The sequence below is a fragment of the Argentina anserina genome, chromosome 6 (assembly GCF_933775445.1).
Source record: "Argentina anserina chromosome 6, drPotAnse1.1, whole genome shotgun sequence".
Taxonomy (NCBI): domain Eukaryota; kingdom Viridiplantae; phylum Streptophyta; class Magnoliopsida; order Rosales; family Rosaceae; genus Argentina; species Argentina anserina.
In genome coordinates, this window is record NC_065877.1 from 12,438,789 (window position 1) to 12,452,269 (window position 13,481).

The 13,481-nt window shown below is 37.6% G+C and overlaps 1 protein-coding gene across 1 annotated transcript; it reads left to right on the forward strand.

Moving 5' to 3' along the window:
* Nucleotides 1–7,717: 7,717 nt before the first annotated feature.
* On the forward strand, nucleotides 7,718–13,156 carry LOC126799036 (digalactosyldiacylglycerol synthase 1, chloroplastic). Its single transcript, XM_050526146.1, has 7 exons — nucleotides 7,718–8,415; nucleotides 9,258–9,290; nucleotides 10,099–10,186; nucleotides 10,701–11,185; nucleotides 11,292–11,558; nucleotides 11,691–12,040; nucleotides 12,302–13,156. Exons 1-7 carry the CDS (start codon nucleotides 7,837–7,839, stop codon nucleotides 12,834–12,836), a joined length of 2,337 nt encoding a protein of 778 aa, XP_050382103.1. The 5' UTR covers nucleotides 7,718–7,836; the 3' UTR covers nucleotides 12,837–13,156.
* Nucleotides 13,157–13,481: the final 325 nt, after the last annotated feature.

The following is a 13,481-nucleotide window of genomic DNA, read 5'->3' on the forward strand; positions in this document are numbered from 1 at the left end:
GACCTTACTCGTTAAGGAAGGATGGGGACACCTGTTGCTGCATTTCCACGTGTCCGGAAATGTTGTCGACTAGGGCCGTTTTTTTTTCGTTTTTAAAGCCCAAGGCTGAAGTCGACCATCTTTTTGTCACTGAATGAATTGCTGAATTTAGATTTTAGAGCGTCTCATTTCACAGAAAAACAAAATTTGGGATTTTTTATTTTTACACTGTTTCTTTTAAGAAGAATTTTATAACTGTCGGCAGGCTGTGGGTCAACCTGATTTCCACATTATCCTTGCTGGTGGGAGTTGGGCTTTGACCTCAAGGCCCATTGATTGTCTATTTAGGATTTGGGACCCGAGAGGTCACTGCTCAGTATTTCATTTGATTCTTCAGCTGTGTGGTGCTACATTCCATGGCATGCAACATTGAGTGCTTGGGTTTTTCCTCGGCATTTTTCTCATGGTTCATCTGCGGTGTTCCATGTTTTTGGTGTGTGCTTACATACTACACACTCCTCAGTAACCGGCTCCTCTGGTTTCTTAGTGTCAATTAATGAGAGCATCTCCTCATATATTGAGTATAATGATAGTTATGGCTCTAGTTTCCAAAGTTTTAGTTATTCATCACACTTCATTTATGTTGTAGTCCGCATGGGTAGAATGTGTTCATGTTGTTTCACATTTTACTTTGCCCATTAATATAAGATTTTGCATCGCTCTTCATAAAAAAAATAGAAAAGAGATAAAAGATGAGAAATGAAAGAGAATAGATGATTCTCTACTCTCTTTTTTTAAAACGACGCAAGGTCTTGGATTAATATTAGAAAAAGTACAAAACAACATGAATACATTCCGCACTCATGGACTATGATAGAATTTGTAATGTGCAGAATAACCAAAACCTTAAACTAGAACTTTAACTATTCCTATGTTTAATCTATGAGGAAAGACACAAAAATCGACACCAAGGAACTAGAGGAGTTGATCACGAGGAGAGTGTAATATGTAGGAATGCACCATGAACATGGTACACTCTTGTGGGCCACCGAGAAACCATGCGAAATACCAAGGAAAATCCATTACAAACCTTGGAATGAAACACCACACTTAGCACCAAAATCGAAAAACAAGGCCACCAACACCAACCACCAAGGTCTCATATATGAGCCTAACAATGCTTGGACCGCAAAGCGAAAACCCCAATTAGGCCCCCATCAGCACAAGACCACCCATGAGTGCTCCATTTTGCTATGGGTATCCAATTCAGATCCACTAACACCCTTGGTCTTCCACCACCGTTATGAGCCTCAATCACTAACTGAGGAAGAGCCAAGCAAGACAAATTGATTTGCTGGTCACTAAAAGATCACCACCAGTGTTGGCTACCTCCGCTAACGAATTAGCCTCACTAACCATCAATTGGGTGTCATGCACTGGATCCAAGATCTAGCTGACCAGAACACCAACCCATAAAACCAGTCGAATCTCAATTCAAACGGCATCCCATAAAACTCCACGCCATGACGTGGCACTACCGCTGAAAGCCTCGCCAACCGCTGATCGGTAACGATGTTGGTCCAAGGATTCTAGACACGGGATGGCTGATCACGCAACCTAGAACCAAAGATCTTCCTCAAGGGAAGGAAGGATAATGTCAGTTGCACCCTCAAACTAGAATGATAGAGTGGTGGGATGCTCGTTCTCAAAGAGAACGACTAACTGATTTAAGTAATGAGTTTTTTGGTAGACAGAAACCTAGAGCTAGGGTTCGCCGCCGCCGACGAGCGCTAGAAGAGCTCTTATTGACATGCCACAACTTAAAAAAAATCTTTATAACCCTAGGTTTTACAGGGTTTTTTTTGCAACCCTCCCCAACCATTTGCCACAAAAGATTACAATCCTTCATCTCCAATTTGATCGAAGACTAGCCTTTGATATATCGACTCTAATTGCGGCTTCGGTTGTGTGATTTTGAGCATAACGGGAATGTTGTGTTTGTCAATTGACAATTTTTTTGTTTAGTTAGTCGATTTCTTGACCCTGGAGCTCATTTTTCAGACTTCAAAGGTACGATCACAACGATCTGAAGACTCCACCATTATCATTCCATGATGCCAAAATTATGTGATTCATGTGGATTATTTATCCATGATGTCAGAGATTGTGATGATTTTGATGAATCGGGGGAACAATGAGACAAGTTGTTGATCTTTCTTTACTTTCACTTAAAGTAAATAATTATTTTGTATCCACTGCAGTCTAACTTTAGTTAAGTATGGATTGGTTCGTTAGCATTTGACGCGAGCACACCTGTGGTTCTATTGCAAATTATTGTCAATTAGTATGTGGTTCTTAGGTTTTTTTTTTTTCAAATAAACAGATAAAGGTTTTGACAGTGTTTAAGTTTAGATTTAAAACTATGTTTCTAATTACAAACTTATGATTACAACATATTGAAGATTTATTTTTGGTTATCTAAAATTTTTTTGTTCATCCTAACTTTTTAACTCGATCTCATAAAATCGTTAGTAGACTTATGTATAGCTTTGTAATATATATTCAACCATCCCATATTGTTCTCATGGAATCAGTATCAAACATATATTATTTGTATTTTTTGATTATGAGCTGGTTCGAAATGATGTGTCATATATAATAATTTTATCATGTTCGTGTTAGATCTCTATGTATAGTGACTTCTTCAACTTAATCCTAAAAGTAAATACTTTTCGGTCACATGTAAAGGCGTAAGAGCACATTTAGAATTGACACACTTATTCTTTTTATGTAATGTCAGCTTTGAGACTCTGATTTTACGAGTCACATATTTTTATTTAATTATGTGTGTTTAAAATAAAAAATAAACAACAAGACTTTGCGTCTCTTAAGACAAAATTTTTTTTTTCTGTTATTTATGCTATAATTGTGCGTGAGAAAAATTAAGAAAAAAAGGAAAATGATAAAAGAGATTCAATTAATTAATCAAATTATGTTTCTTGGTTGTGATGCTTATATTAATTCATGAAACTTTATGCTTAATGTTTTTTGCTCTTTCAGAATAATTGTTGTGTGACTAAGTCATTCTTTATGATATTCTTGAGGGCTAGAAATTCAATTGAATTTGTTGATTGTTACTTCGCTTTGATTGGAGGAGGTGAGGGAGACTATCGACAGTGGCCTACCTGTAATCGAAGAAGAAAATGTGTGTGTGTGTGTGTGGGGGGGGGGGGGGTGATGTCATGGAGGCAGTGGTGATGATTAAGGGCTCTATGAAGGTTTTTGTTCTGGATCTCTTGGCCTAGATCATAGGATCCATGATGGTAATTAAAAGAGTATTAATGGACCAATCCCAAATTCCAGTTTTGATGTCTATAATTGTTCCTATAGTTGCTACTATTAGGAGACATTCTTTGTGGATCCACCATATGATACCTTTGTTAGAGACCCTCATTAATGGCAGAGCGCGCTAAGGCCCAAATTCACTCCGAGTTAGGGATTTTTCTGGTTAGGTTGGCTAGATTTAAAGACGCGAACAACTTTCTCAGCTAATAACGACATGATTATCTCTTTTTCTATATCTAGATGACTTGTCGTTATGAATAACAAAGTATTGAAAATTTTTATTTTGGGTTTTTGATTATTCTTGTTTCTCAATGATATTTGCCTTTTATTTTTTGTAAACGATCTAAGGGATAAACATCACCCTTAGTTGAAACTTTATTGATAGAGAAAAAGAGAACATAAGGAAGGGGACTAAGCTAAAACTTCCTCAACAACTGAAGAACAACACAAACTAAAAGCTTAAAGAACAATAATATGACAATGTCTGTACGCATAAAAGGAACTATGAGTAAAAGAACAAAACTAACGAAACATATGTTGTTGTGGACGCCAAATCCCAACTATATTGACAAACAATGAAAGCAAGAAGTTCATCCCACCATGTTGAACTAATATTACATGCACCATAATTAGCTAAAGCATCAGCCACCCTATTTCCCTCCTTGTAGACATGAGTCACTCAACGTTGGAATTGCCGAATAATAAAAAGACAATTAAACAAGGCGAACACTTCTCCATTATTTGCCGTTTGAATTTTGTCTAAAAAAAAAAAACTTCGCTTTGATTTCCTTTGAAGTCAATAAGGGTTTATACACTAAAAGATGAGGCTCAAAAAAGCAAAGAGATAAAAAGAGATTTCAAAGAAAATGAGGTGTCAGAAGCTACACATTTACTCACGTACACCTGCTGGTGTAGTTAGACCATGGGAGATTATGTATAACTATGCGATATGAACGATGAAGGAGGAGGAACCAAATATTTGAAAACTTGTGACTATTGAGAAATTTTTACATGCTACCGTAGTACCACGTGATAATGCTTAATGGTCTTCCTTACCTGTTATATTTCAACAAGTGGATTTATAATTTAACATATTTTTATTATTTGGTGAAATGACCTTCATGAGTATTGATGATTTTGAACTAGGATTTCGGGTTCAGAGTTTAGACTTTAGAGTTTATGGTTTAGAGTTTAGAGTGTAGGGTGTATGGTTTTAGAAATAAACTCAAAATAGTCTTTGACAAAATAGCTTAAATATAATTTTTCTAATTAAATCTTACATGTCAAATTATGATTGGAATGATAGACCACTAGACATTGTCACGTGGTCCTACGATGGTACTGAAAAATTTCTCGCAGCTATTGAATTTGCAAAGAAGATAATAAAGGGAACATGCGAACATGCAAGACAATGTGAAGTCGAAATTGCCAAACGGGCTGGGCCGGTCCATTTTATGCTGGCCAAAACCGTGTTCGTGCCATGCTCGAGCCGGCCAATTTATTTATTGTGCCAGGCTCGGGCCGGCTTATTTGCTTAAACATCAAACCTGACCCGCCCATGACCCATGCCTATGTCGGGCCGGGCCCATGCCGGACCAAAAAGCGAGCTAACCCGGCCTATTAGCATTATAAGACACAATTATAATAAAAATATATTATGTAATTAGAATATTTGTTTTATATAGCTATTTAGAATAGTAAAATAAATAAAATACTACAACATATTATATATTTTTATTTTTAAAATATTATGTATGTCAAAACAATGACGTTTTCTTCACTATTTGATAAAAGTTGTGAAATATTGTAGTTAAAATAATGAAATAATCAAGACATTTTAATTAAAAAGTTATAATATTCAAGTCTAATAATGATAATTGTTTTAAATATTTATATAAATAATATAAAATTATGTGTTTAATGGGCTGGCCCTTGAATTTATCGTGACCGGATCGTGCCCGGCTCAAAACGAGTTCGGGCCGGGCCGAGCCCATGGGCTAAACAATATCTCGGCACGGCCCATTACAATAACGGGCTCGGACTTTTCGGCCCATTTGCCACCTCTAGTCGATAATAAGGGACTTTGATCTCTACCTTGGCGCTCTTTAGACTTCTAATCAGGTTTTCTTATAGTTAATCTCTATTTATTAGGGCGCATATGCTTTATCATTAATTTATGAGCACTAATTTGTTTTGTCGATTGTTTATTTGCTAGTCTTTTTTTTTTTAATTATGAAGCTCATTGTTTCTTCTAAGTGAGCACTAGATACTTCAATCATGTTCACACGGTCACTAGTTGACCATAAAACAGTTAAAACTCATACTCAACTACATCTAAGGGTGAGTAGAATATTTTTAAAGTTGAGTTATTTTATTTCCAACACTTTGATATAAATCAAATGGTAGTTGAACATGAGTTTCATAGTCAGCTAGTAACCATGTGAACGAGACTCCTAGATACTTAATAACTATGTAGCCAATCTCTATATACGTTTCACAATGCTATCTTTACAACTTTAAGTCTATTTATAAGAGAAGATCTATATATAAGACCCTAAAAATTTAACAATGTAGATATATTAAAATGTAATCAACAAAGTTATCTCTATAAAATTCCCAAAAAAGAAATCTCTTAGCGGAAGGGCGCTGCATTGATATATATATATATATATATATATATATATAGTTGGAAAATTAAGCTTTGAAACTACCGTTTATAAGCCTACTCGTCTTTTTATTATTATTATTATTATTATTATTATTATTATTTGCATTGAAGCGTCAATCCTCCGTACTTGATAGTCGACATAGGTGTCGACAAGTAATACATGCAGCTACGAATGTCATTTTTTGCCTTGTCATACATGCAGCTTAATAAGGATCATATCAAGAGCTAAGCCATACTGAGCACAAATCACGCTAGTCTGGCATCATATATATATGAAGTCAGAGGTAACCAATATATATTCTCACGTCCTGTAGTGATCGATGGTGATGGAAATGTAATATATGTATCCCTATATATACTCTCGGAAGGAGAAAGTGTAGACTATACACAGAGACGATGACATTCACGGTGAAAAACACAGGGAGTTTAAGGGTGGGTTCACATTTACAACAGTCCACAAGCATGGGAAGACCAGCAAAGCCACTCATTCACCATGTGATTTTCAGAGGTGTCTAGCTATGTTAGGGAAGACTCTTCTATCTTGTTGTAGATGATTCGAATAACATCCCCCACGTAGAAATTTCGGAGAACTGTGCATATTAGCCACATCTGGAAGACTCTATTCAATTCAAGCACATGCAGCAAAAGGACGAAGCTGAAGTGATGGGGGCTGTACGTTCTTGGTTGGGAAACTTGGAATTGCTGTTCCTTCACTATCGTTTTCCTTTTGAAAATTTCAAGCCAACCAAGTAACCAACACGTTATTCTGCAGTTCTTCTCATTCATTTCCACACTAAATAACGCTTCACAAGTATTTTTAGACGCAGTTCTTTGCAGGCATATGAACCATAACTAATTGGTATCATGTTATTTTGGTGATCGGAATGAGCACGTAAATTCTCTAACGACTTCGTGAATGGATGTAGGTATATTTGAGACTCAACTTATTCAGAAAGCAAGTTAGATTTTTATAGCGGGTTTCAACTGAATCGCAACGCAAGAAAGAGTAATCGTGCAATTAGTTTAGAAACTACAGTAATCGCATCAATTTATTATAGTAATCGTATCCGTTCATTGAAATTTTAAAGTTCACGCTTGTTTTCATTTTTTGTTGATAAATAACCAAAAACAAAATTTTGATATCAACATCCCCGTGCATTAACCTAGATTCAATATTAACTTCCACTATCTATTATAATCTTCTTTTTTTTGAAAACCATATTCCTTATTTTTCTAAACTACAATCTCATATATACTCATTTTATATTAATTTTTTGTTTGTTTTACCATAATATCATTCAAACATATTTGTTCTATAGTAATTTTAAAAAATTGGTGAACCTGTTGACATTAAATATTAAAAGAGGTCGTGTAAAATGTAGATTCGGAGATATAGTCATCAAATTTCCGGTAGAACCGTGTCGATGTACCAAGTCTCTCGATCTTAGAAATTTCAACACAACTTTACCGGCGTCCGGCGCCACCTGCATGGGTTCAAGCACCCACCCAACAATTCAGCCAACCGAAGCCAATCCCCACGAATCACTACCCGCCACCTGCTCCGCGCAATCCCAAACCTCGAGCATATTCTCATTCCAGAATATTCCCATCCCCGAGCCTAACTCACCGAATCACCTCCCCCCACGTGGACAGCAAGTGGACCTGCTTGTTCCTTAAACCAGAAAACCCCGCATTTCCCAACCGTTAATTTCTGAGCGCGCGCCCCCACCAAAGTCGAGTTTCATAGAAGAAGAAAGATTCACGAATCCCAAACCGAAATCCCTTCACCCGCTAAAAAACCAAAAGAAGCTTTATCTCAGTCAAAACCCTAGCTCCGTTCAGCCATGGCCGGTCAAGCCTCGGCCTCGAACGCGTTCTCGTTCATATCCAAGGGGTGGAGAGAAGTGAAGGACTCGGCGGACGCGGATCTCCAATTGATGAAGGACCGAGCCAACTCGTTCCGGAACCTAGCCACCTCGGTCGACCGCGAGCTCGAGAATCTGTTCAACTCGGCGACCGGAATCCGCCCCTCGACGTCGTCGGAGATCGACTTCGTGAAGAAGCTGCAGCCGAAGCTGGTGGAGATTCGGCGGGCGTACTCGTCGCCCGACTTCAGCAAGAAGGTGCTGGAGAGGTGGACGCCGCGGTCGACGATTCGGATTGATCTGTCGGCGATTAAGAACGCGATAGTGTCGGAGAGGGAGGGGATGACGGAGTTTGATAGGTTGAGGCGGCGGAGGAGTTTGAACTTTAGTGAGTTTTGGGGGGAGTGGAGGAGAGACGGCGAGGATGAGGAGAAGCAGAGTGGTGGAGATTGGGAGCCGATTCGGGTGTTGAAGACGAGGTTGAAGGAGTTTGAGAGGCGTGAATTTCTTGGTGGATTTAAGAACAGTGAGTTTGTGGAGAAAGTTAAAACCAGCTTGGTATGTACTCTCTTTATTCCTTTTAGATTGCAATTGAATTTGTCAGCTGTGTAATTTCGGTTTTGATTGCTTTATGTGGTCTTTGTATGTTCATTTTTGTTTGATTGAAATGTTATTGCTTATAAGTTGGTAGTAGAATTGAATTGAACAACAAAATTACTGAGTTGGAAGAAGAAATTACTGTCTGGTATAGGCGAAATGATTGCTGAGTGCTCATATAATTGTGGAGTTTATTGGGTTGTCTGCTATAGAGCTTGGTTGGTAGTAAACCGAGAGACTGATGGAATGAATGTTCTTTGGCCCCTGAGTGTGAGTTTGAGCTTTTTGGCAAACTTATCACTGAAGTTTGCACCCGATAGGAGTAAGCAAGTTTAGAAACAAAGGATTTTAATATGTTTTGAATATTGGAAAATGAAAACGTTATAGTCGTTTTTGAAGTTTCTTATTTGGATTCCAAACTCACTTGCCTGGAACTAGGACGCCAAAAGCCTTGAGCTAATTTTGCATATGCATATAAGTTTGCACTCTTGTATCATTCAGAAGTACAAAGTGTGCACACATGAAAATAGAGCATGAATGAAATGTTGTTTGGAAGGTGCAATAATTTACACTCAACTTAAATACTATTAGGTGCTTATCTGAAAGGTGTATGTTGTCTTCTGTGAATGAAATGTCAAAAATATATGAGTGGTTTTTGAGTTGTGTTTCTTTCAGTAGATATCTTACTTCTTTCAAAAACCTTGTATCTGTTTCCATAATCAATGTGTAGCTGTGTACTTATTCGTATGTCATCATGTGGGAGAAGTTCAAATTCTTATCACCTCTGTACTCTTCTGTTTCAGAAATCAGTTTACAAGGATGCTCAGGAGTCGCAGGTTTGTTTCTACCCAGCTTACTTTTTTATTTTTCAGTGTGGTATCCTTTTTATATTTTTGATATATTTTTCTAGCCTTTCTACACTAGCCACGCGTGTGCAAAAGGGCAGTGTTTGCCTCTGCAATTTATTTTCTCTGTTAGATTGTAGTTTATATTTGGTCACTTTGGTATATTAGTATTATCTGAAGTTCTGAACTATAATTTAGTAGACTGTTGAAGATGCAAAATTTTCTCAGGGGTGATTTATATCATGCAGTTTGTGTCGAAAACCAACCGAAGTCTTATCTAGAGGCTTTTTAACTCTTTTATAATTGGTGACTTGGTGTGGAAAAGGATCCGTGCTTGTAATGTATCTCACCCTAAAAGTAGGATTTTACAAGTCTTGGCTTGTTATGATGACACCTATGTTAGTGTTCCAAAAAACAGAACTCAACTGGTTTTCCGTGTAGGCAATAATGTGCACCTTTGTTATATAATAAATATATATATATATATATATATATATTTTTGTTGTTGCAAACACGGTGCTCCATATAACGATCTTATCATATTAACAAGGAACAGTAAAAATTTGGTGTTTTAACTACCTTAAGATAATAATAAGAATTGGTGTGGCAAACCCTGCCCATAATTTTGGAATATGCATTTTTTGGAAGTGGGGTTTCTGTTATTTCGTTTTGTTTTTATTTTTTAAAGGTTGGAATTCCTATATAGACATAAATTAGCAGATTTCTGTGGTTAATTTTTTTAGAAGATTGCTAAGTTGGTAATTTACTATGCTAATATTTCATCTTATGTATGATACAGATTATACCACCACTTGATGCGACAGAACTTTTGGCAAGTTTGGTTAGGCAATCTGAGCCATTTCTGGATCAACTTGGCATTCGAAAAGGTATTGATTTCTAAGTTCTGGTTAAATCTCGTACTGCATAAATGCTTTTGCATTTTCCCTTGTTTTTCTATGTGAATGGGGTTTTAAGCTACTATTGGTAGTTATAAACCGTAGAACTTCATGGCTTAGTAATGTAATTGTTGGTCCTGGCAAACCAAAGACAAAATTAAAAGACTAATTGTTGGTAAGTATGGACTGCATATATTCAAATCTTGGTTGGACTGTTGAAACGATATAGCACATGGAGTGTTCAATTCCGAACGCCTCTTGGTTGACAAATTATCATCACCATGAATCTGACTCGGAAGAAATGAATCTCCTTAAGAATAGAAAGAGCAAAGAAAAATAGTTTAAAGTACTTGGCAGGTCAAATTGATACTTTCTGTTGTATAAGAAAAGACTATCGTAGTTTTCTTTTTAGATTCTTATTGACTTGATGTTTATTCTATACCTGTATGGAGTATGCACACGAGACAATAAGCTGAGTGTTTTGTTATCCTGAATATGAATGCAGATGTATGTGAGAAATTGGTGGAAAGCTTGTATAGTAAACGCAAGAATTACTTTCTGTTGAACTCCCTTTCTACTGGAGAGTCATCTGCTCTGGAGGGTGAAAACGTTAATGATGAACTAGACTTGAGGATAGCTTCTGTCCTGCAAAGTACAGGTCATTCTTACGATGGTGGATTGCGGACAGACCATGCAAAGCATGATCCATCCGACCAGAAACGACATGTTGCAATAGTTACAACTGCTAGTCTCCCTTGGATGACAGGAACAGCAGTGAATCCACTTTTTCGAGCTGCATATCTTGCACAGTCTGCAAAACAAAATGTTACCTTGTTAGTTCCTTGGCTGTGTGCATCAGATCAAGAACTTGTATATCCTGGCAGTATCACCTTTACTTCACCAGAAGAGCAGGAAATTTATATCCGTAACTGGCTTGAGGAAAGGATTGGCTTTAAGGCTGACTTTAAGATATCCTTTTATCCTGGGAAGGTAATTACTCTTATGACTCTGATTCATGCAACTTCATAATTGATTGTATCAACTATGGTTGTTGTTATTGAATTCTTAATTGATTCACTGTCTTGCCGCGTATCAGTTTTCCAAAGAAAGGCGAAGCATTTTACCTGCTGGAGACACTTCTCAGTTCATTCCGTCCAAGGATGCTGACATTGCTATCCTGGAAGAACCAGAACACCTGAATTGGTACCATCACGGCAAGCGATGGACTGATAAGTTTAACCATGTTGTTGGCGTTGTGCACACAAATTACTTGGAATATATCAAGAGGGAGAAGAATGGAGCTCTTCAAGCATTCTTTGTGAAGCACATAAACAATTGGGTTACAAGAGCATATTGCGACAAGGTACGAGTCTATTCATCAGCTACTTGATGAACATGTGCAGTTGAAATTTTAATATGTTGGACCTGGTTACTGCGAACTTCATTAGAGTTCCTTTCTATATTCACTAACTAAATTGGTCATGATTCTTTCTAGGTTCTTCGTCTTTCAGCTGCTACACAGGTTTTACCTAAGTCTGTGATCTGCAATGTTCATGGGGTAAATCCGAAGTTCTTAAAAATTGGAGAGAAGGTGGCTGCAGAAAGGGAAACTGGAGAAAAAGCATTCTCAAAAGGAGCTTATTTCTTGGGAAAGATGGTTTGGGCCAAGGGATACCGTGAATTGGTAAATTTGTTGGCAAAGCACAAGAGTGACCTTGATGGCTTTAAGGTGGATGTTTATGGGAATGGAGAGGATGCCAATGAAGTCCAGAGTACAGCTAAGAGTTTGGATTTGAACCTGAACTTTCTAAAAGGAAGGGACCATGCTGATGATTCTCTTCACGGGTAAGGATCTATGAATTTCAGCTTCCCAACATGTTTCATTTTTCCTTTGCTGAGGATACATGAATCTCTTCACACCTTCCCGACGTTCTTAGTTCTGCATGTAAAGACGGTTGATTAGGAAAGACATTCCACTAGTTCGTCCAAGTTTGTGTTTACACTAATTGCAGGAAAAAAAAAAGACGTGTTTTTTGCAATCAGCATCCCAATTTTATTCACTTTTCTTTACTCTTTTGTTAATAATATTTTCATTTATTCTTGAAGGTACAAAGTCTTCATAAATCCCAGTGTTAGTGATGTGTTGTGCACGGCTACTGCTGAGGCGCTTGCAATGGGAAAATTTGTTGTTTGTGCGGACCATCCGTCAAATGAGTTTTTCCGATCATTTCCTAATTGCTTGACTTATGAAACATCCGAGGACTTTGTTGCCAAAGTAAAGGAGGCAATGGAAAATGAACCTCAGCCCCTTACCCCAGAGCAAAGATTTAGTCTTTCATGGGAAGCAGCTACTCAGAGATTCATGGAGTATTCTGAGCTGGACAAAATCTTGGATGAGGAAAAGAGTGGTGCAAGATCAAGCAGAGGCAAAGGAAAGGGGATGTCAAAGTCCACATCGATGCCTAGCCTATCAGGTATGGTTGATGGAGGATTGGCATTTGCCCATTATTGTCTGACTGGGAATGAATTTCTTAGATTATGCACTGGGGCTACCCCTGGAACCCGTGACTATGACAAGCAACACTGTAAAGACCTCCGACTCTTGCCTCCTCAGGTTGAAAACCCAATTTATGGCTGGTAGTAAGTAGATTAGGACTCCGTCAGTAATCCCTGTGTATAATACTAATACCTGCTTTGTTAGGATCCTACTATGCTTAGATAGAATGGTGGTTTCTTTTCTACATCGATATGCATCATTTACGCACATGTTTTTGTAGAAAGTCAGATCCAAGTTTTGTGGTCTCATGTTAATTCATAGATACCATTGCCAGTATATAGTTATTCGTTATTAGTTGCATTACTAAGCTCTGGTGTACTGATAAATATGCCGGCTAAAAGCTGGAATAACTTGTTGAAACCCTTTCAAGTACTGTCTATGAACTAGTTCAATTTGGCGTTCTACTTGTGATTTCGTGCAGTATTTTGCCTATTTGTCAAATTTATCTCACTTGGCAATTCATGTGATGCATATAAACACAGGATGCATTGAGAACGGATAGATTTTTACTTCAGAATTGGGTGACTGGTAATAGGATTTGAGTACCGAATCCGATGGTTCCATTCTTCAAAAGAGAAATTACTTATCTTAGATAGCGCACCGACCATTTGCACTCGGGATGTCCAAAGCTTTTGTTTAACAGAGGAACTTTCAATGAGCAAAGAAGAGAAACCAAATCCGAAAAGCCAAAACTCAAAAAAGTTCTAAACTCCACAAGCTAGCCGGCTC

Excerpts from the sequence above, each read along its gene's own strand:
- LOC126799036 (XM_050526146.1), top strand. The coding sequence starts at position 7,837 with ATGGCCGGTCAAGCCTCGGCCTCGAACGCGTTCTCGTTCATATCCAAG. Across the intron at positions 9,291-10,098 it reads AGGATGCTCAGGAGTCGCAG|ATTATACCACCACTTGATGC; the intron begins GTTTGTTTCTAC and ends TGTATGATACAG. Across the intron at positions 12,041-12,301 it reads GCTGATGATTCTCTTCACGG|GTACAAAGTCTTCATAAATC; the intron begins GTAAGGATCTAT and ends TTATTCTTGAAG.